Raw genomic sequence first — 24267 nt, 5'->3', positions numbered from 1 at the left:
TGGGGCAGCAGCAGGGGAGAAGGTGGTGCTATCAAGGAAAGACTTCCAAAGCAAAGGGCACCTTCGGCAGGTGCAAAAGTGAAGAAAGCAGGAACCTATCTGTATTTTAAGGAGCTACAAGTTCTTTAGTTTGAGGATACAATCAACGATATTATTCTTCCACACGATGAACATAAGATTTCCCTGTCATTCTATTAGAGGGGAAGCTCTTTGCTACAAGGTTATTGAATTTATTAACCTGAGGCCTGTGCCAATCCATCCATGAACAGCTCCTTCATTCTGTTGCAGTGGGCGGCGCTTACTTACAAAGCAGACTGATGTGTTAATTTCTGTGGCGGTTTTTCCTCAATGCTTTGTAACACTGTATTGCATGGTCATTTTTTTGTTTCCTTTGACTGCCATCAGAAGCGTCGAAATTTGCCAGAAGAGACAACAAACAAATGGAAGGAAAGAGTTAAGACAGCCATGGCTGGGGTGAAATTGGTATATTTTACATCAAATTTAATGACAAACTGAGATTTCTGAGTTGGTTTTTTTTTTTATGGAAAACAATTGTTTTTCTCAACAAACTTTGGCTGTTGAAACTTTTTTTTTTTTTTTTTAAACTTCACTGCAGTTTTTTTTCTCTTCCCTCACCCAACACTGAGTTTATTGGTCTTGAGAATGCGTTGCATGGTTAGTGCTCAGCTTGGTATCATTTAGTAGACGTAGGGGGACAGTAGAGCATGGTTGACCTGTTGGCTATGTTTGTTTGCTGTTTTCTGCCTTCCCCACGACCCCACCAGTCTGCATGCAAGATGTTTCTTTCAATGAGTTTGTTTACCAATGCACAGCCTTTAGCTTAAATAATGCTCCTTTAGAAGGTCTTTTTAAACACATTTCATGGAATGGAATCATCAATCTGTGCACCACTATCACCAGCACCATTCTTGAAATATTTGTAAGTAAAACGTCACAGGTTTTGCTCTATGGTAGTCAATAGCAGGAAAATTGATGACTGTAAATTGGCCTAGATCCTTGGTGAAAAGCAGAAGGAGGTTCCCGATCCATACCCATTCATTGTGCTTTATACCATACCATCCAATGTGATATTGAGATGCATAGTTCCCAGTCTGAAAGAGGAGACTAACCATAATTCTACTATGTGACAACTGAAAAATATGTTGAAAGAACACCAACAATGAATGAGTCATAACCATAAAACAAAGCCTATAATTTAGATATTTCAGAATTGTACTGCATTCCAAATGCTATACTCACGCTCAACCTTGGTACAATTGTTACTAATTTTAGTAATTTGTAATAAGCTGAGAAAAATCCATTTGGGGCAAATATTGCACTGGACAAGAAAAACGGCCCTTCTAAATTTGTTACTTTTGACACGATATTTTTTAACTTCTGTTTGGCTGTGTTTTTATTTAGCTTTATTTGTTTTTCTCCTCATTTGTATTGGTGTATTATTGAGACATAGTCATTTTGCTTGCCTGCCTTCAAAGCTAAGGGCATGTTTTATTCCATATTTAGACAGAAAAGGAGAAGTTAAACTGGAGAGATCGGTTTCCAGCATATCTGACAAATCTTGTTAGCATCATTTTTATGGTAAGTGATATTGTTACTCTTCACCTTCTTCAATTACCACAACAAATTAAAAGTAATCTCCATGGGTGGACTGAATGTCTTAGCAGATTGGAACAGAGTCTCTCATTTTTATATTAACAGCAAAGATACAAACAGGGGTGTACATTCATTTTTAAACAAAATGAAAAATCACTGAGTCCCATTCTATTTCATTTCATTTAAAAGCAAAACAAAAAAAAACCTTTAAAATTTCTCTCTTATTATCATTCAAACATAGGAAGTGACAGCAAATAAAGATCAAAATGGTCCATCCAGTCTGCTCTTTCAAGCCATACAACAAAATGGCACTGGCCTCAGAGCCAGCTGGCACCATTTTCAAATCAAAACTTGGTGCGGCAGGAGCAATTGGGGAAAACTTCACCCATTTGGACTTCATAGACCCCACAAAGGGGTAAGAGGCATCAGCATTGGTGGGAGGCATAAGGGAAGGTCCAGGGGAGGGGGGTTTCACTCAATTTTTAAATTGCAGCAGCAGTAAAGTTTTTGTGGCAGAAGTGAGAGACTGGGCTGGGGCCAAGTGCCTGCTATTTTGGAAACAAACCAAAAAAAAGCCAACACATGTTTCATTTCGTTTTGTTTTGTAAAGTAATTTGTGGTCACAATACTTGAACTGTTGTCTGGTAAAATCCTCTCAAAGGCCGAGACTGGAAGGGATTCAGGCGTTTCGAAACCCCCCATTCATCCCTCTTCTGCAGATTTCCATTGCCTGCATCCTAGGGCATAGAGGGAGGCCATGAAGTATTTTACTATGGAATAAAAAGATGCCACTGGCTGTTTTCTATCCATGACTTTTGTCTTGTGATGAAAATTTGAATATAATAGTTTTTTGTTTTGAAAAGGAAAGAATCTTTACATCTTAAAAGAGAGAAAATGTTGAAAAGGTGCTTACAAATAAGGAGTTTGTGTTTTTGGAGTAAGTTAAAGGCTCTTCCTCAGACGCCCCCCCCAAGAAACTTTTCCTTTTATCTGTGGAGCTCTGCATATTCTATTAGTTGTATTGAGGGAAGGCAATTTCCGACAGCTTGGGTAAAATGTTTTTTACTCATGCAAATGGCTTTGAAAATAGCCCAAACGTATAAGCAATGCACAAGCCGCAAATGTCTTCCAGTGGAAATAATTTGTAGAACCAGAGGCCACGGACTGTGGCTGCAAAGGGTTAGACTCAGGAGGAAGAGAAGGAAGTATTTCTTCACGGAGGCGGTGAACACATGGAACAGCCTCCCAGGGAAGGTTGGGGGAGATAAACAGTAACAGAATTCAAGAAAGTCTGGGATAAGCACTGAGGATCTTTTGTGGTGAGGGCGTGGAGGGGAAAGCCTGAGATTAAGAAGGCTCTGCAGTATTGCATCAGGAGTGGAAAATGGGCAGGCTAGGTTGGCCTTGTGAGTTTTATCTGTCCTCAAAACCAATGTATGCACCTATAACATTGCATGATAAAGTTATGTAGAAACAAACAAGCTGTGGCAGAGATCTTTTTACTGGACTAACTCAATGCTGTTGTTTTTGTAATCAAATTTTGCATAAAGCAATTTAAAAAAAAAAGAAAGAAAGAATCTTTGTCTCTAAAAAGAAAAAAAAAAAGTTGAAAAATTGCTTACAAACATGCAGGCCGATGCAATGCGGATACGATAAAAACGGGCGTCCAAACTGGGAGTCCGTTTCCCTAGAGCGCACCCACCCACCTCTCCTGGGCGCGCGATGCAATATGCACATGAACCACTGTGTTGAAAAGGATGCGCTAGGGGAAATTACCGGTATGTGGGCCTAGCACATCTTTGAGTGTCTGTTTTCTGAACACGCACACAGCCATGGGTTAGGAAAACGGACACTGGTAAAATGAGCGTCCGTTTTCCTAACCTGCCCCCCATCAAGACTTTTTTTTTTCATGTTCCTGCTTTCTGTAGTTCTTCCTACTTAGTTCATGATGATATTAAGTCAGAAGAAGCATAGATAAGCAGGATTTTCTGCTTTTCTGTTGATGACTTGGGGTGCCTCAAGATTTAATGCCAGTTCTGGGGCTGGTGTTAATTTTTGTGAGTTAAACTTGAGCATTGGGCACACAGTGATTTTTTACATCGGGAGTACTAGCTAATAGCCTCATCAACATGGCATTTACATGATGAGCACTATTAGCTACGTGCAGGTTTGGATGCATGTTTTGGATGCGCTAATCCCATTATTGCATCTAGAGTTATTCTAGCACGTCCAACTGCACGTCAAGTTGTGTGCTAGGCTGAGCGCACTGTATTGCATCGGCACCATAGAGTTTCTACTGATGCGTATTACTTCATGCAGTAGAAGAGATTAATGCTGGCGTGGTCTTGCAATTGGTAATCCTCTTCTGTTGAGGAACCTACTAAATTAGAACCATACAACTATTGAAAAAGCTAATTATTCAAATTTGCCTTCAGATTTTCTTCTGATTCATGTCTGTTGAAGATGGCCTTCTCCTCCAGCAAGGGAAGTGAACATTTTGGGATTGAAATGAGTTTGAGGGTTTTCCCCAAATATTATGGGATTTATCATGTTCCATTTGTTTTTATATGTTTTGATCATCCACTTTCGGTAAAATTTATTATTATTTTTTTTTTTTTTTTGGTATAGCAAAATATAAATGTATGAACAAAGTTAAATTAAATTGTAGTGGACGTTACTGATTGCTAATTCTTTTTCAGATTGGACTTACATTTGCCATTGTGTTTGGCGTCATCATCTACAGAATCTCCACTGCTGCAGCTTTAGCTATAAGTTCAAGTCCATCTGCTCGATCCAATGTCAGAGTCACAGTCACTGCAACAGCAGTGATCATTAACCTGGTGGTTATCCTTATTCTAGATGAGGTCTATGGCTGTATAGCCAGATGGCTAACTCAAATAGGTAAGAACCCAACTCTGGAAAAGAATTAAATCATCTGAGGCTCCGAGCTCACAAAGTCAAATCCTTCTAACAAACAATGGTCTATAGGCCTGTTAGTTTTTCTAAAGGAAGGCTTTCCTGAGGGCACAATAGACTGTGTTTTAAACTTCAGTCACATAGGATGTCCTATATTAGCTCGTCTCCAACCTTCTCCACAGATGACAGCCAAAGTTAATACTTAAATGCTGTAGCAGTATCCACTGTTTGATATACTCTCTTATTTGGAGGGAAGAATGGGGTTTGGCTTGGAGGAAGGAAGGAATCATAATGGAAAGAAAAATCTTAAATAATTGGAGGTCGATATTCACTGCCTCTTAGCCAGATAAGTTCCAACTTACCTGGCTAAGTGGCAGTGTCTGAATATCTGGTCATATTTAGCAGCCATGTAGTTAGTTGGCTAAGTGGTGAGTGGGTTGGCGGTTTAACGGGAAGGAGTTTCTTACCCAGCCAACTTACAAGATCATTCATCAAAACGCGATAACAACCGCATCACAACTTTTAACATTTAAATGCGGGAAAGGGGAAGGGTTAGGGCGGGGTTAAAAAATGTTGATGCCAGTACCGCTGCGGGCGATAATGTTTTACACATTATCGCTGGCAGTAGTACCGAAATTAACTACACCTTTCCCATTGACGCTATGGGGGCGATAGTGTGCAGTGCAGCTACATCTGCGGTGGGCGAAAATGCACTGCTGCAATGCGGCTGCCGGCTCACTATCACCCCCCACCCCTTTTTTTCATGACTCATCATTCTGCTATATTTATAGCGCTATATTCTGCTATATTTATAGTGGAATGATGAATCCCAGGGTAAGCCAGATAAGTAGTGATATTTAGATTTATCTGGCTACGTTAGGCTTATCTGGCTACATTAGACCTGCAATTGAGTAGGTCTAATGTTACTTAGATAAACTAAGAGCCTGATTTACTAAGGCTTTTCTCCCATTCTGTGTCTATGGGAAAAATGCTTAATAAATGATGCCCTAAAATGTTATCTGGGTATATTCAGTAATGCAGCTATGTTAGTCATATGTGTTCATCCAGCTAACTTCCCTAGTCAGCTAGATTTTGAATATCTACCTCTACAAGTTCATATTTTCCAAAAATCCTATAAAATTAAGTGTACTGAGTGGCCTCTCTTCACATATTTTCCTAAACAGATAGTTACTCAAGACCTCTAACCACACACTCCTGCCATTTTGTTCAGGAATTTTTCTGAGAGAAAATTGTTTTCTAAGAGTTGTGTTTGCCTGCAGAGGTTCCAAAGACCGACAAAAGTTTTGAGGAGCGAATGATCTTCAAAGCCTTCCTGCTGAAGTTTGTGAATGCCTACACGCCCATCTTTTATGTTGCTTTCTTCAAAGGCCGGTCAGTAACTCAAAATGGCAGTCAAGATTGCACAGCACAGCTGATTGGACCTCTTGAGTGTAGGGCAGCGCATATGTTGCAAATAGCATAAGAAATATCAGTTAAAAGACATACATTTCAGGTGGGGGAAATGGGTTAATCCTAGAAGCAGGGCTTTTTTAAAAGTTGGGGGTGGGACAAGTTTAATTCATGGGGGTCAAGACTGCAGTAGGGGCCTGTATACGTTATTTGTGAACAAAATAAATTTTAAAACATAAAAAAGCAAAATCCCCCCCCCCCAAAGAAAACAAAACAAATATGTTCAGCATGTACACCCCTGTTTGATTTTCTGAACATCAATATCTTTCCAACAAAAAGTCAGCTTGTGTACACCTGTGGTATTGACCGTCTCATAACTAAGAATAGAAGGGCAATAGGAGGGACAGGGAAGTGGGGGTGCAGTTGCTTTGCTTGCCTTTCTAATTTAAAACAAAAAGCGAATCTGATTTATTTATTTATTTAATGGTTTTTATATACCGGCGTTCATCCAAGGATATCGCGTCGGTTTACAGTGAAAACAAAACAAAACGTCAGAGCGTTGTACATAGAACATGGTAGTAATAATTATGAACTAATATAAAATAACTATGAAAATAGAAATGTAGTACATATAACAAGTTTATAGTGATTTTGAACTAGTATATAATAATTAACAGGGAAAGATTAGGTAGTTTAAACGGTAGAATATAGATTAGAGGGAAAGGGGGACAGGGGAGGAGAAGGGAGGGAGAGGAAGAGGGGGGGAGGAGGAAGAGAGGATAGGACATGGAGAGGGAGTTAGAAGAGTTGCATCATGGATAAGGCAGAGCAACGTGGATAATGTTTAAAGTGCTTGTAAGGTAGGTGGAAGGTGTTGAGATGAAACAGGAGGGATCATGTGTAGGCTTTAGTAAATAGCCAAGTTTTAAGATTTTTTTTGAAGGTTTTCGGGAATTGTTCAAGCCTTAGTTCAGTGGGCATAGAGTTCCATAAGGTAGGGCCAGCTAGGGACAAGGCGCGGGCCTTAGAAGATGAATATTTATAGAGTTGGGGTGAAGGGGTTTGTAAGGTAGCCAGGTATGAATTTCTGATCGGCCTATTAGAGGTATGAAATTGCAGAGAATTATTGAACCAATTCATTTCTGGTTTGTGAAGGGATTTGTGTATGAGGGTTAAAACCTTATATTGAATACGATAGTGAATGAATTATGTATAGGCACTGTCTTATCTCAAATTTCAAAAGTTCCTAATTCACATTTTAGGCTACACCAAAGACTGCTCACCTGCAGCTCTGCAAGATCTGGTTTCCGTTAAACTGGAGCACTTGATTGTAATATGGGTTATAGTAATGTGGGCCACTGTATTAGACCATTTGAATGCATGGAATAAAGGTTAACAAACAACAAATTATATAAGGTGATGTCTTTTCTATTGGACTAACTTAACACGTTTCCTGGCCAGCTTTAACGTGCATCTAAAATGAAATGAACAAAAAGATGACACTGCCAAAAAATACAAGTGAATCATAAAATGCATAAAACACACTCCCCTTCATGCTATCACTGTTATGTGTTTTATGATTTGTTAGCATTTTCTTACAGTATCATCTTTTGCTTATTCTGTTTTTGACTTGATGATGCGAGTGTTAATTCCCAAAAGCTAGTCAAGAAATGAATTAGGTTAGTCCATAAAAGATATATTTTTTTGTTTATATTTCTGTGCAATTAAAGGCTATTGAAGGGCTTTTAAAAAGAAGAAAATGGAAGTTTCTAGAAGCACAGTTTTATTTATGTAATAAAAACTTTTGAAGTCAGAATCAAGAATAGAAAGCCTGTGTTTTGACAGTTTGCTTGCAGCCTTTGCCCAAGGATGGATTTGTTGTCCCAGAGGTAGTTGTGATTTTCTGCCTGGTCACTGACCTGGAATTTTGTCTCCGCACCTGGAAACTTCTTGAGCTCGATATATTTTCCTCATTGCAGCTTGAGTGGAAAGTGGAGGCTGCCATTGGTCCCAACTAAGTATTTTTTTTTTTAAGAGAATCACCACTGCCCTGAGGGCCAACCTGAAGAATCAGGCAAAAGTCCCCATGCGCTCTTTACACAAGTTTTGTGCACGCAGGGTACTTTCTGTGGACATTTTTCCCCTTTCAGAAGTTGCAGGAATTGAAATCCTTGGGCAATAAAGATTTGCTAGGAAAACAATTTGGAGGCTTTTTTGCAATGATTTGCCTCCAAATTTTGCTTGAAACTTTAATATAGGCCTTGTTGATGTGCGTATCTGTCTGGAGCAGCATGATAGTGCAGACTTTATAGTGTTCAATCTATATTTCAATGTTCGACATGACCAAGCGGGCCATTCAGAGAATCCCATCTTTATGGTATTTCCATATTGTTTTCAGGTTTGTTGGCCGTCCAGGGAATTATGTGTACATTTTTCATTCTTTCCGAATGGAAGAGGTAAAGAGAGAAATCCCTTTCCTTAGCCTCTGACTTTCTCCCTTAGCTGACTTTCTCCATTAGCTGACTTTCTCCCTTCCTTGGATTTCAGTGTGCTCCGGGTGGATGCCTCATGGAACTCTGCATCCAGCTCAGCATCATCATGTTGGGGAAACAGCTGATTCAGAATAACCTCTTTGAGATTGGCATCCCGTAAGTGTAATTCACAGAAAGGCCTCATGCACTGCAGCTAACCAGCTGATAAGTTGATTCATATCCTCCTCATGCAGAACAGCCAAGGTTATGCTTAGGGTGCCTAGATAGCTCCACATCCAGAGGGAGCAAGCATAGCCAGTCTTGGTTTTTACCTGATTGCATGGAGAGAGATGTAGTCCTTTCTTTATTTCATGGATAAATAGGCATTTAGACAATGAAAATTATACCAGCACCATCCCCAGCTAGCATAGTGAAAAGTATGCACGCTGTGGGGAAAAGGAGCATAGCTGGTGCATGACTGGGTGAAGTAAGCACAAAGATTTCATTTTGAAATCCCCACGCCTAATTTATTACGTTTGCACCTGCAATGCCCCCCAATGTCCCCTTTTTTATGTATCAGTATGCGCATTATGACAGTACAGTGTGCTTCTAAGTGGTCATAAATCCCTGTAAGTGCATTCAGCCATTCTACATGCATAACTCCTTATTTTACGTGGGGATCTCAACCAAGCTTTGCAAAATGTACCCCTTTAATACCTACACGTGGATTGTGCAATGAATACTCATTGTTCTAGGATGCTGGTATATCAGGGGTAACATCGGCAGGTAAGGACCCGTTGACCCAGGCAATTTGTCCAGTTGCTGCCTCTCTTCTGTGCCACCGCAGACCCTATTCAGTCTCTGGTCATCTCCCTCTCTCACCACTGCCCTCTTGAATTGTCACTGTTTGCTTACTATCACCTTTGGTGCTGGGGCTATTCCAGGCATTCACTACCCTCTCAGTAAAGAAAGGATTTCCTCTGAACCTCTTTCCTTCCAATAACCATTTGTCTCTGAATCCTTAGCCCTATTTGTCCTTGACTGAAACCTGTTTCCTATTTGAATGCTTCTATTGGGCGTGTGCATGCTCACCTTTTTCACTTCATTTGGGTTTTTGTTTGGTTCTTTTTGCAAGTAGCACATGGTTGAATGTTTTAATGTGTGCTGTTTAACCCTTCCCCCCCCATCCAAAATTTCAGGAGCATTTTGTAGCACCTCATTTCAAAAATGAAGTGACTGCATATAGCATAGGTCTCTTCTAGTGGCATGAGGTACACATTTATGCTTTCCAAGGTGGCTACAATGTATTTTTAACTTTAGTAAAGTATTTGCCTTTTCAGCATAATTCAAACTTTGGTTTATATTATATACATGTTTGTCACCATCTAAAAAAACCCACCATTATGTTGATAACTAATAATAATATTGTACATGCTGTTACAAATTGGTGCGGGTTGATTCTTTCTAAATGTATTGTTTTGATAAAAAAAACTTATGATCTAACAATCCATGTGGATTTTCCTAATAATACTTCAAAGGCTCCTTAAATTTTAAACAGACAGCTCAGGGTTTGAAAATAGTGAACACATAAATTGGATCGATTGGCCACATAACTTGTATGCATCTAACACCTTGAAGTTTGGACCTTGTGGGGAACTTTGAGAGTTCACTCTGTCTTTCAGGTATCTAACTTTAGGCCCATACACATAACAGGTCTTTCATTGTGTTCCTTCTAGAAAAATGAAGAAGCTAATCCGCTATCTCAAGTCAAAGAGGCAAACTTACCTAGATCATGATGAGCACACCAAGAAAAAGCAGCGGTATGAGATGGATTATAATCTAGAGCCTTTTGCTGGATTGACTCCGGAATACATGGAAATGAGTAAGAGTTCAGATAAGCAATAAATACCAACCATACAGGTGTAACCGAACATTTGTTTTTAATGTACGAGTTTTAGCTGTTTATTTGAAGTACTGAAAAGCAGAATATAAATACATTTAAGAGTGGATGCTCTCACGACGTCCTGCATGTGATGTACCAGACCCTGATGGTTTCTTGCCAGTCCATGGACCTATCCTTGTCCTCTGAAATTCTGCAGTCCAAAGCCATACCCACCAACACCTGCGGGGGAAAAAATGAAACCAGCAAAGGTAGTTGGTTACTTCTACAATGAAAGTAACCAATCCTACATTGTGAAAGATGATAGAGGGTTAGGTTCAGGGCAATAAGTGTTTGTAGGCATTGACTAATTTTTTTCCCCGGATATTCTACTGCATGGTTTTGTTGTATTTTAGATGTTTAGATTGATTATTTATTTTATGTACATTCTATTGTAAATCACCTTGTGCTGCAGCAGAAGGCAATTAATAAATCTGGAATAAAGTAAAAAAGTAAAGTACTGAAAAGAGATTGATGTGCAGCATTGGTCCTGTTGGGGTGCAAACATTTGCAGTACTAGAATTCACAGGTGGGCTAGCGTTTAAGACCTGATTCTTGCATCAGGGGGACTGCTCCTCTCTCCATTATGTATCATTATGCTCCTCTCTCTAATAATGTGTCTGTAAAAGAATTGATAGACGTTCATTAAGTTCAGATCATTACCTGCCACAAGACTTCTCTTGATAGGCTCAGGACCATTCTATTACTTCCATCTTCTGTGCTTGAACAATTGAATTCTCTTATCAATATTTTTAATGGATCTTTAAATCAAATATAATATCATTCTCCCTCCTCGTTTAGTCTCTGTGGTTCTATGGTTTTCAAATAATAAATCCAAAATTGTTCTCTTTCCATAATTCTTGTCTGTGTTCAATAACTATCCATTTTAATTCAGCAAACTTACGAGTGAATTTCATATAATGTTGTACCATCAAAGCACTGACTTTTTCATGATGATGCAACTATGATGTTCATTCAACTATATTGTGAATAGACTCTTTGTACAACCAACATGGATTAATGAACAAGGACATATTATGGTATATACCACCCAAGCCAACAGAGAAGTGGTACTACCTGTCAATTTAATGATGCAATTACCATTCAAAATTATCCATTCTGTCCCCTCAATAATATGTACATAATGTGAGCAAAAACTGCATGGAAAATGTTCCCTAGTAAATAATTGTTGCTCTACATTCTGAATAGGTAGAGCTGCCTTTGTTACATATTCTTTGATGCTCTGCGCTCTTGAAAAGGCAAAACCGGGCATCTTTCTAAATGTTGGATGCCATGCACGCAGCTTGGGTATGAGTTTGTCTATGAGTCAGTTCTTAAGATTATGACATTTATGTCCAGAGTTACAGCAGTTGAAAATTCAGGCGCAGGATCTAGTACACACGTTTGTTGGTAGGGGATACCCTATGGCAGCTATTAGTGAACTTTGACACACCATGCAGCACGAGAGAAACAGCGCCTCAAATCTTTATATCGTGACACTTGGCGAAATCAAAGGTTGCGGTGTGTATTGTAAAGATACAATGATAGACGCTGCCAATAGAGAGAGAGAGGAGCACTGGAGTCCCCCTCAGGCAGCAAATCAGACGATTCCAAAACATGGACCCATGTCAGGGTGCTCATTCAAGCTATGTAGCAAAACATTTTATTGGCAAATTCAAAATGTTCGTTCATAAAATTGTTGAATCAAAAAAATGTTTAAGGACTTATGATTATGACATGGGCGTTCGATTAAGCAACTGTTGTCTTGTGGAGCCTAGCAAGGAACAGCCCTTGTTTTTGAGAGTCCTTTGTTATACCATCTCTAGTATAAATTTGACAGGGTTTGACAAGGTTTGATTATTCTGCTTTCATCATTCAGTACATTATTTGTCTTTAATAAATATGCGGAAGTAATTCAACATCTGACCTTTTTCCTTCCCCCCCCCCCCCCTAGTTATCCAGTTTGGCTTTGTCACCCTGTTTGTTGCATCTTTTCCTCTGGCCCCTTTATTCGCGCTTCTGAACAACATCATTGAGATTCGCCTTGATGCCAAAAAGTTTATCACGGAACTTAGGAGACCTCTTGCAGTCAGAGCCAAAGATATAGGTGAGTAGACTCCAGTGGGCAACCTGCACAAATAGCAGTTCAAGAGGCATTTTCCGTCATGACAGCAGACGCAATATGTTAAAATATTCCCCGGGAGACTGAGTGCTAAGACAAATTTATAAGAAAGAACATGTAAACACATATGTAGCATGTCTTTTATAAATTCTATATAAGACATCACTTGTAAATGAGCCATAGTGGCCACCGCTGGATGAGGCGGGCAGCCCTTCACATTGAGAGGCACCTTACTAGCATGCAACTGTGGAACAGGATGGGCCAGTGCTTGCCCAATATTAATGCCATTGCAAAAGTTCCCGATCCCTCCTTCTCCTGTGCACTGTTTATCTTGAGATGGACCCAAGACAACCCCAGATGCTGCTTTTCCAATTAGCAAGAGAACAGGACAGTGTGTGTTTAGCACAAATTCAGAAATATTTCTGTGCTATTCACATTATAGAAACATAGTAGCAGTAATGGCTGAAGGAAGGTAGGAATCGGTCACTGATGCACGCATCAGATGATTCATTATAGCAGCAGCAGCATTTAGTCCTGTTTTCTGTATTCTTTTTAGGGGCCCAGCTCACCCTGTTTGGGCACTTCTTTCAGGTGAATAAAGACAATTCATATTTTTATACATCAGTTGTGTAAATAGCCTGAGCTTATGTCCCGTTGTATTTGGGTACCAAAGGAAGCTACCAGCTTTTCAAAACAACGCTGCTGTAAATGCGATTACAGAATCACGAAGTAGTCTAAAGCAGAGCTACTGCACTGCCACTACAGAAAAATACTGCTTGAGTGGAATGTTTGCTTTTTGGAGCTTATTTTTTGGAATTATCATGACATCGGTTTAATAAAATGACGTAAACAAGGTCGCCATCATCATATGAAATGGGTTGTCCTTTCTTGGACAGTGTAGTTTCAGGGTTATTTTTTAAGCGCAATATAATTTTGTAAGTATTATAGAGGGGGAGGATATATATGTTCTCTTAAAATCTGTTTTACTATGCAAATATTTTTTAATTGATAAATAAAAATCAGTTTTGAAAAGATGGTCAGGTAAAGGGTAATACTTTCTCCCTGGAAAATAAATTAAGGGCATTCACTTGTTCACTTAGTCATAATCTGTGTTGTTTTTGAAGGACGTCTTTTCTCGTGTGAACTTTTGTTTGATGGTTCTAAGGATTAATAGAAATCCCAGGAGATAAATAAAATATATAGTGCTGTTACGTTGTATAAATGGGAACAATTCCTAGAAGATAAAGGAGACTGACCTCTCAAGCCATTCAGGATGATTTACACCTGGAGAAGTTTCATAGGCTCTCAGCTTCTTGGCCCATCTGGCTGGAGATAATCTCTTTGCATCAGTCTTTGTTTTAATTGTACTGGGTGTATTAAGAAAAGTAAAAAGGAGGCTTCTTCGTTCACCTGGACACATTCTAGTGGAAAATGGAGCTTGCATAGCACAGTTGTGTCCAAGAACATAGAAATATAAGGATTTACATAGTAACATAGTAATGACGGCAGAAAAAGACCAAAATGGTCCGTCCAGTCTGTCCAGCAAGCTTCCCATGGTAGTAACTGCCACTCTGTACACATTACTCTATGTTTCTGTTAAGGGTAGTAACTGCCGCTCCATGCAGGTTACCCTTATGTTTCTGTTAAAGGTAGTAACCGCCGCTTCGTGCAGGTTACCCTTATGTTTCTGTTAAGGGTAGTAACTGCCGCTCCGTGCAGGTTACCCTTATGTTTCTGTTAAGGGTAGTAACTGCCACTCCGTGCAGGTTACCCTCATGTTTCTGTTAAGGGTAGTAACTGCCACTCCGTGCAGGTTACCCTCATGTTTCTGTTAAGGGTAGTAACTGCCACTCCGTGCAGGTTACCCTCATGTTTCTGTTAAGGGTAGTAACTGCCGCTCCGTGCAGGTTACCCTCATGTTTCTGTTAAGGGTAGTAACTGCCGCTCCGTGCAGGTTACCCTCATGTTTCTGTTAAGGGTAGTAACTGCCACTCCGTGCAGGTTACCCTCATGTTTCTGTTAAGGGTAGTAACTGCCGCTCCATGCAGGTTACCCCCATGTTTCTGTTAAGGGCAGTAACTGCCGCTCCATGCAGGTTACCCCCATGTTTCTGTTAAGGGTAGTAACTGCCGCTTCGTGCAGGTTACCCTCATGTTTCTGTTAAGGGCAGTAACTGCCGCTCCGTGCAGGTTACCCCCATGTTTCTGTTAAGGGTAGTAACTGCCGCTCCCTGCAGGTTACCCTCATGTTTCTGTTAAGGGTAGCAACAGCCGCTCCATGCAGGTTACCCCCATCCCTTATGTTAAGGGCAGTAACTGCCGCTCCATGCAGGTTACCCCCGTGTTTCTGTTAAGGGCAAACTACTGCTCCATGCAGGTTACCTCCATGCCTTATGTTAAGGGTAGTAACTGCCGCTCCATGCAGGTTACCCCCATCCCTTATGTTAAGGGCAGTAACTGCCTCTCCATGCAGGTTATCCCCATTTTTCTGTTAAGGGCAGTAACTACTGCTCCATGCAGGTTACCTCCATGCCTTATGTTAAGGGTAGTAACAGCCGCTCCATGCAGGTTACCTTCATGCCTTTCATTCATTCCCATCCTCTAGTCTAGAAACAGGTAGATAAGCTGATTGTGTAAAACAACTTTAGTAGCCTCTCTGCTCACTTTCACACTCCTCATTCATCTAAATCTGATTTTTATATGATATTAGAGGTGCACGATGATAATATTTACTTAAGTTATTTCTTTTTCAGGTATCTGGTACAATATCCTTAGAGGTATTGGCAAGCTTGCTGTTATAATTAATGTAAGTTGCATTTCTTTACTTTTGCAGACTAAGGGCCTGATTCACTTAGGCTCTTCCCTCATTTTCTGTCCACTGGGAAAGAGCTGGATGAATCAAACCCAGACTGGAGAGTTTGACTTTCAGAAACTGGATCAGTGACATAACCTGGAAAACAATTTTAATAGAGATGGAGGAAAAGACTGGCTTGGAAGGGGCAGACCTTATAAACGCAAGTTATACGTTTTAGGACAGGCTGGAACTTGCATGTGAGCAAAGCAGAGCCGAAGGACCTGTGCATCAGCTCTGCAATTACCCTGTTCCAAGTAGCCTATTAAGTCCTGCACAGACAGCAGTGCAACAAGACAGCAGATGTGATGCAAGAAGGTGCTTCTCTGTACCACGCAGAACAATATGTTTTTATACCATTTATTCTTCTGCATGGCCAGGGTGATCCTCACAGCAAAATTTTAGTAATAATGGCAAGCACTCAAGGGACTCAAGCTGGCAAGGTTATTTTGTGTCTGTGATCCCTAAGTTGTCTGCATTCTCTGTGAGATCTTCCAGTAACACCTTGCAAAGCCTTCTTCAAATATTCTTCTGGTAGTAAACGATTAACCTTGTGGGTATTTAAAGAGTTAATTTGCCTGCAGGAGTTAATTTGCAGCACATGTTTTCAAGGCAGTTGATCTGGGCTCACAGAGCCACCTGGGAGCTGTCATAGCTGGCGCAGAGGGAGCCACACCTCCATGTTTGCCACTTTGCGATACCCTGGCAAACTAGTGTCCCACAGAGCTTTAGCACAGCTAGACAGCGTGCCAACGAGCCTTTATCAGAAGAAAAGCTGCTGTTTATTCTTTTTACCTGCTCACTGTAGGAATAAGAAGAGCTTGGTAAATTCTAGGGACTTGGGAATGTAGCACTTTACTGGAATTATTTAAGGGCAGTTGTCAGCTTATTGGAAACTCCCTGGATTTGGCCGCTCCTGGAGTGGAACTGTAACTTAAATACAAAGCCATGTTTATCCTATGCACGCTTTCAAATATTGAACATTAAAAAAAAAACCAACAAAAAAAAACTTCATAAAGAAAAATGTGAAAAGGATTTATTTGGAAAGTTTAAAGTGAGAGCTGTCAGAGCCATTAATCCCTTGGTCATAAATTACATTAGTTGGAAAATTCATCATCCTCTTGCTTTGAACAGTGCTTTTGCTTTGTGGGGATAGGGCCTGAGGCTCTCTAAGAAACTGCATTTTTTTCCCTGCACTTTTCTCATTTTGAAAACCTTGGCTGAGTATTGGAAAAACCAGAGACCACCTTACCGTGGTAGTGTGTTGGGAAGGTGGGTGATGGCTTCTTTACGTTCTTGGGCTCATTTTGTTCTTTTTCATGGGTCCAGGCGTTCGTCATCTCCTTCACCTCTGACTTCATTCCACGCCTTGTCTACCTGTACATGTACAGTCCAGATGGCAGCATGCACGGCTTCATCAACCACACGCTGTCCTTCTTTAACGTCAGTGACTTCAAACCAGGCACGGCGCCCAGCGACCAGGAGGAGCTCGGTTATCTGGTGGAGATATGCAGGTAGATCAGCTTTTTTTTCTATTAATGGCAACGAAGCTGAGCTGGAAACTGGAGCAATTTTTCTGGAAGTAAGATTGTTCTGTCCTGGCCTTTGTTTTTCAAAATTAAATTCTCAGGTTGACTCAGGGCAGACTTGGTGGCATGGTATGATTTACATGTATGTAGCTTCCTGAGCTGACCAATCTGATGGGCAGAATCAAGGTTTGCATGCTGCCAAAGCACTCTGAGCTAAGCAAGGCTTCATCTAGACTGGGCCTTTACTCAATATTTCAGCTAAGCTATTTTCAAGAAAAAGTATTATTATGCTACAAATGAATAAAGGGCCAGATATCCTCCTATCTTCCTCTGAACAATGCCTAATTTTAATCTCATAGTAGATGATGGCCAAAAAAAGCCAATTAGTCCCATTTACTCTGCCCAGTTATTCATGTCCACATTGCTAAGGACACATCCCGGCTGGCAACCATAGAACATGGCTGCTTGTAAGATATCACTCCTTATCCAAGACAGTTGTGATTGTCTTCCTCCTTTGCCCTCCTACCATATTTGTTAGAAAACAATATAAGATCCACTAATTCACACCAAGCTCCCCTGCCTAGCCATGTCCAACCATAAAACTTGTAATATCTAAATACTATTCAAGCATCCCCACTCTCTCTTCACTTTTTTGGCAACTTAGGATCTTATGCTCTTACCCTATGCCTTCTTGAAGTCAGTTACTGTTTTAGTCTCTATCATTGGTATGGGAGGGCATTCCATGTATCCATGAAAAATTTCCTGATACCAGTCTGAGGCTACATCATTGGAGTCTCATATCATAATCCTTTGCTCTAGATCTTCCCTTCTCTTGAAACAGGTTTACTTCTTATGCATTAACAACATTTTTTCAGGTTGAGTGTCTCTATAGTGCCCTGCCTCTCCTCTAGGCATGTATATTTAGATCCCCTAATCTCATTTTATAATGCTTTTGGTGCAGATGCTACCCCATTTTGGTAGCCCTATGAGGAAAGGCTAAAGAAGTTAGGGCTGTTCAGTTTGGAGAAGAGATTACTAAGGGGGGATATGATAGAGGTCTACATGAAAGGACTTGAACAAGTTAATGTAAATCGGTTATTTATTCTCTCAGATAATAGAAGGACTAGGGGGCACACCAAGAAGTTAGCAAGTAGCTAATTTAAAACAAATCAAAGAAAATTCTTTTTCACTCAGCACACAGTTCAGCTCTGGAATTCATTGCCAGAGGATATGGTTACAGCAGTTAGTGTAATTGGGTTTAAAAAAGGTTTGGATAAGTTCCTAGAGGAAAATCCATAAACTGCTATTATGGTAATTAATAACCAATAGTAGTTTGTGATTTATCTAATGTTTGGGTACTTGCCAGGAACTTGTGACTTGGACTGGCCACGTTGGAAACAGGATATGGGCTTGAGGAACCCTTGGTCTGACCCAGTATGGCATTTCTTATGACCTTCTCCATTTGGTCTACGTTCTTCAGAACATTCAGCTTCCAGAATTGGGCACAATATGGCAGGCGAGATCTCACCAATGGCATAATCACTTACTTTTTTTCTACTAGATATACCTTTCCCTAAGCACCTTGGCATACCTCTGGCTCTAGCCATCACCTTGTCACACTGTTTCACTGCCTTGAAATCAATGGATATAATCATGCCGAGGTGTTTTTACTGCTTGATGGACATCGGTGTTTACTCCCTACCACCAAAGTCAGACTAACTAGCCTATATTTTCCAATCTCCTCCTTATTACCACTTCAGTAATGAGGAACACCTAACCTTCTCTAGTTTTGCAAAACATCTCCCATTTTCAAGAATCTATTGAATAAATCCTCCAGCGGACCTGCCAGAACTTCTCTGACATCCCTTTACATCCTTAGATGAATCCTACTGGCCTTATAGCCCCATGGTCCACTTTCAATGGACATTTGCCTCATAGCATCCTTTGGAGAGTGCCTTCATGCATCCTGCATGTCAGATTCTGCATGCTGAACTTCCTGACTGGCAGCCACTCCTCAGCTAAAAATACAAAAGACCTGAACATGGGCACTGGGCAGTAGCTTTAACTCTGAAACAAATATCTCCTAAGAAGAACATGCCATACTGGGTCAGACCAAGGGTCCATCAAGCCCAGCATCCTGTTTCCAACAGTGGCCAATCCAGGCCATAAGAACTTGGCAAGTACCCAAAAACTAAGTCTATTCCATGTTACTGTTGCTAGTAATAGCAGTGGCTATTTTCTAAGTCAATTTATTTAACAGCAGGTAATAGACTTCTCCTCCAAGATCTTATCCAATCCTTTTTTAAAAACAGCTACACTAACTGCAGTAACCACATTCTCTGGCAACAAATTCCAGAGTTTAATTGTGCGTTGAGTAAAAAAGAACTTTCTCCGATTAGTTTTAAATGTGCCCAATGCTAACTTCATGGAGTGCCCCCTAGTCTTTCTACTATCCGAAAGAGTAAATAACCGATTCACATCTACCCGTTCTAGACCTCTCATGATTTTAAACACCTCTATCATATCCCCCCTCAGCTGTCTCTTCTCCAAGCTGAAAAGTCCTAACCTCTTTAGTCTTTCCTCATAGGGGAGCTGTTTCATTCCCTTTATCATTTTGGTCACCCTTCTCTGTACCTTCTCCATCACAACTATATCTTTTTTGAGATGCGGTGACCAGAATTGCACACAGTATTCAAGGTGCGGTCTCACCATGGAGCGATACAGAGGCATTATGACATTTTTTCGTTTTATTCACCATTCCCTTTCTAATAATTCCCAACATTCTGTTTACTTTTTTGACTGCCGCAGCACACTGAACCGATGATTTCAGTGTGTTATCCACTATGACACCTAGCTCTCTTTCTTGGGTTATAGCACCTAATATGGAACCCAACATTGTGTAATTATAGCATGGGTTATTTTTCCCTATATGCATCACCTTACACTTATCCACATTAAATTTCATCTGCCATATCGATGCCCAATTTTCCAGTCTCACAAGGTCTTCCTGCAATTTTTCACAATCTGCTTGTGATTTAACTACTCTGAACAATTTTGTATTATCTGCAAATTTGATTATCTCACTTGTATTTCTTTCCAGATCATTTATAAATATATTGAAAAGTAAAGGTCCCAATATAGATCCCTGAGGCACTCCACTGCCCACTGCCTTCCACTGAGAAAATTGCCCATTTAATCCTACTCTCTGTTTCCTGTCTTTTAGCCAGTTTGTAAGCCACGAAAGGACATCCCCACCTATCCCATGACTTTTTACTTTTCCTAGAAGCCTCTCATGAGGAACTTTGTCAAATGCCTTCTGAAAATCCAAGTACACTACATCTACCGGTTCACCTTTATCCACATGTTTATTAACTCCTTCAAAAAAGTGAAGCAGATTTGTAAGGCAAGACTTGCCTTGGGTAAAGCCATGCTGACTTTGTTCCAGTAAACCATGTCTTTCTATATGTTCTGTGATTCTGATATTTAGAACACTTTCCACTATTTTTCCTGGCACTGAAGTCAGGCTAACCGGTCTGTAGTTCTCGGATCGCCTCTGGAGCCCTTTTTAAATATTGGGGTTACATTAGCTATCCTCCAGTCTTCAGGTACAATGGATGATTTTTATGATAGGTTACAAATTTTTACTAATAGGTCTGAAATTTCATTTTTTAGTTCCTTCACAACTCTGGGGTGTACACCATCCAGTCTTCAGTTTGTCAATCAGGCCTACTACATCTTCTAGGTTCACCGTGATTTGGTTCAGTCCATCTGAATCATTACCCATGAAAACCTTCTCTGGTACGGGTACCTCCCCAATATCCTCTTCAGTAAACACCGAAGCAAAAAAATCATTCTCCTCATATCTCTTCCCTCCCTGCACTTGTGCAGATCTTTTCTTCCTCTCATTAGAGAAATGTTGGCATTATTTATTTAACAAACCTTCTTAGTGTTTGGGTAATTGCCAGGTTCTTGTGGCCTTGTTTGGCCTCTGTTGGAAACAGGATGCTGGGCTTGATGGACCCTTGGTCTGACCCAGCATGGCAATTTCTTATGTTCTTCTTCTATGGCAGTATTCAGAAAATGGCAACACCTTCAGGACTTAATTCAGGCATTGTAAAAGTCCTAAACCGATACAATGGTGGTATTCCTCATTTTTACAATTATCTTAGCATTTGACCACATTATGCTCTGATCTTTACAAGTTTTAGGCACATGGCAGGAACCCTGGGGAGATGAATATTAATTAGTAAATGTGTGCATCTATTACTGGTAAAGTGAGGGGTCAGACAATGTGAATGTTAACATTACTGATTAATACTGATAAATTCATGTTTGGCAGATACAAGGATTACAGAGAACCACCATGGGCAGAAAATAAATATGACATTTCCAAGGACTTCTGGGCTGTTCTAGCAGCTAGATTAGCATTTGTTATAGTTTTCCAGGTATGTATTCAAACTTTAATGTTCATTGCTGACTTCCAAAAAAGAAAATTAGGAAAGGAGGCAGAGTATAGAAACATAGAGAACTCTACCTTAGAGGCATTTGCTAAAAGATCACTCTACAGTCCTCCTCACATACCTCTTTTAGACACAAATTACTGAAGAGTCAAAGGGCAAACACCAAGCCCTAAGGTATGTCACAAAAAGCATTCCCTTCTCTTTTTTTGTCTAAGGAAATCACTCTTGAATAGATTTAAATCCTGAGAATTTGGTTTCTACCACATATGATCCATGACTTTTTTTTTTTTTACCACCATAACCATCTTGCTAAATTGCTTTTCCATTGATCTAAGAGTTGTCAATGTAGAGTATTAGGCTATACAGGAGAAAAAAACCACATTTTAGTCTGTCTATTTTTTTTTTATTTACGTTTTCTATACCCTTGTTCCAAATTAAGACCATAATGGTTCACAAAGTAAAATATACAAATAAAATCAATAATTATTTACCTTCTAATCAACTTCACAGAACTTGGTTATGTTCATGAGTGACTTTGTGGACTGGATTATCCCAGATATTCCAAAGGACATTAGCGAACAGATCCACAAAGAAAAGGTACTCATGGTGGAGGTGTTCATGAAGGAAGAGCAGGGCAAGCTACAGCTGCTGGAAACCTGGAAAGACTATGACAAGAACAGAGAAGAGAACTGTAACAACCACAGTCCCAAGCTCTCCAGGAGCCAGAGAGGGAGCAGTGCATCTCGCCATTCGTATCATGTAGATGTATAAGAAAGGCAGCTTTTTCTTATGTGTCTTGGCATTCCACTGAGCGAAGAGCTACCACTCAAGGGCAAGACTTGATTCATGGACAACCACTCGGTGCGTGATTTGTATTTTTTTTTTTTATGCCCATCTTTGCAAAAAAAACATGGAGGACCACGTGCTGGTGGGACTTTCTCTTTTCTCGTTTGCACAAGCAATAATGCAGGGATGTCTGTGTCGTACGCCACAGTAAGACAAAGCTTTCGATGTCCACCTATTAATTAACAAGGGTACGTCCAGCGGTAGAACTTTTTGAGCAAAGCAGTCTTTTTGACCTTCTTCGGCTTAATAGGTAAGTAGGGGAACAGAATGAGAGCCAGGTTTTATCATTCAGATTCAGGCAGGCAAATCAGCTGCAGTCAGATTGTATTACTCCTACACATCCTACGTATATCCAGGTGCTTCCTTATAGGGAAAACAAATCCTATACTTTTCTAAAACAAGCACACAAAAGACTTCAGTACAGAACTTTATAATTTATTAATAAGTGCATGTCCAAGAATGAATGATGAATGTAAACTTATTGTCTTCCAGCAGGCTTCATGGTACTTATTTTGCAAAATCAAATCTAAATCTTGTCTTTTTTTAAATGTTTATAATCAAGACCTGGCAGGGAAAATGTAATCTTTCCTTTTAAATTATTATTTTGTAAGGAATTCTTGAATTGGCAGAGCTATATTTTTGAGAAAATGCAATTGCCGTTAATTTAACAATGTAATCTTGAGTATGCCCAATATTGACCCACTTATTATTTTCAACTTGAAGCATGCGATGAACATGATTTCTTTCTAAGATTCATTTCGAAAGAAGCTGCCGGAAGGAACACAAACCATTAACCAAAAATAATGATTAAGTACATTTCATCTTACCAAAGACATTTATTTAAAAAAAAACAAAAATCTCTTTTGTATCTTGATTTACAGGAATGCCACTATTGTGATACAGTAATTCAAAAACTGTTTCCTTGTAATCATTCTTGTGATTAGATATTTTAACTTTTGGACTGTTCAAACCAACTGTTACTTGGTCTACAGATCAGTTTATTGGAACTGACAGCAATTATGGGACAAAAATCTCTGCAACTTCCTGCAAAGATACTTGTATTTTATCCCATTGCCTTCTTTTTAAAAAAGAATTAATTTGTTTTACTAATACTGACATTCCTGTAACTATTATAACTACTCTGAAGCTAAGGGGCATAGCTGCTACTTTTCAGCTGAAAGTAAGTGAACGAGCTCCGATATAGTATGAGCGAAAGCTCATGGGGTTTTTTTTTCGATTCTTGTAAATTGTTTGAAATGACATTTTGTACATAGATGATATATTGCAGATTAGATAATTCTATTAAAAAAAAAAGTCCTTTCATGGAAACATTTTTTAAAGAAAAAAAAAAAGTAAATAAATACGGATTTGCTTCAGACCTTTGTTGAAAGTGCATTGAAAATAAATTTGAATATTCGTTACATAAAGCCAACTAGTCTTTGTGTGGGTCCTTCTTTAATTAGATGCATTCCTGGACACTTGTCTGATGCCAATCGTCTGGATCCTTTAATCATCAGTTCACAATATATCTAGGTACATGTATGCAAGCCTGCTGACCGTGCATGGCCTTAATTCCATGCCATCGGTCTGCAGTGTCTGAATTATAGATTTCTTTCTCATTCTTTAGCAACCGAAAACCATTTACTTTTAAAATAAGCAAGAGGCATCCATGTTGGGGAAATGCACATGGAAGAGCTTAATATCCCATCTATCTATATCCAAAGGCTTAAAACACACAATTGAGTAAAACATATATATGTATATGCGTGTTTAAGGGAGGAATAACACAGTAAATGAGGGCAGATAAACACCAAAATGGCCCATCCAATCTGTCCACTTTAGGTAGATGCACTTACAAATCTGGAGCCCAACACCCACTCTCCACGTCCCCTCATCCAGTCTCTCAAAGCTGTATCCTTGCCTGTTAGGGTTATGGCTGCCGCTCTATGCAAGTTACCCCTATGCTTTCTGTTTTGAGCTTTCCTTTTCCACTATTAGAAACCTGCCCGTTTCTTTTTTTTTGGAGGTGAAAGGGGGAGGGGACCAGTTTACCTCCTTTCAGCTTCCAACCCCCTTTGCTACCATTTAGGGTATAGGAGTCTGAAGCTGG

General features: G+C 39.8%; 1 protein-coding gene across 5 annotated transcripts in view; it reads left to right on the top strand.

The window, feature by feature from the left end:
• The window catches only part of ANO1 (anoctamin 1), a 94143-nt gene extending 70612 nt beyond the window's left edge, over positions 1–23531 (top strand). For 2 of the 5 annotated variants that reach the window (XM_029582441.1, XM_029582439.1), the window contains 12 exons: positions 406–483; positions 1525–1599; positions 4314–4515; positions 5811–5922; positions 8339–8396; positions 8488–8588; positions 10148–10293; positions 12305–12457; positions 15225–15277; positions 16652–16836; positions 21191–21296; positions 21822–23531. In XM_029582441.1, coding sequence (XP_029438301.1) covers positions 406–483; positions 1525–1599; positions 4314–4515; positions 5811–5922; positions 8339–8396; positions 8488–8588; positions 10148–10293; positions 12305–12457; positions 15225–15277; positions 16652–16836; positions 21191–21296; positions 21822–22082 — 1530 coding nt within the window. In that variant the 3' untranslated portion in view covers positions 22083–23531. The remainder of the gene's footprint in view (positions 1–405; positions 484–1524; positions 1600–4313; positions 4516–5810; positions 5923–8338; positions 8397–8487; positions 8589–10147; positions 10294–12304; positions 12458–15224; positions 15278–16651; positions 16837–21190; positions 21297–21821) is intronic. The other 3 variants (XM_029582440.1, XM_029582444.1, XM_029582442.1) reach the window with 3 other exon arrangements.
• The last annotated feature ends 736 nt before the right edge of the window (positions 23532–24267 follow it).

Source organism: Rhinatrema bivittatum, chromosome 17, assembly GCF_901001135.1.
Source record: "Rhinatrema bivittatum chromosome 17, aRhiBiv1.1, whole genome shotgun sequence".
NCBI lineage: Eukaryota > Metazoa > Chordata > Amphibia > Gymnophiona > Rhinatrematidae > Rhinatrema > Rhinatrema bivittatum.
Note: the sequence above shows the minus strand (reverse complement) of the source record. Positions and strands in the feature narration are given on the sequence as shown.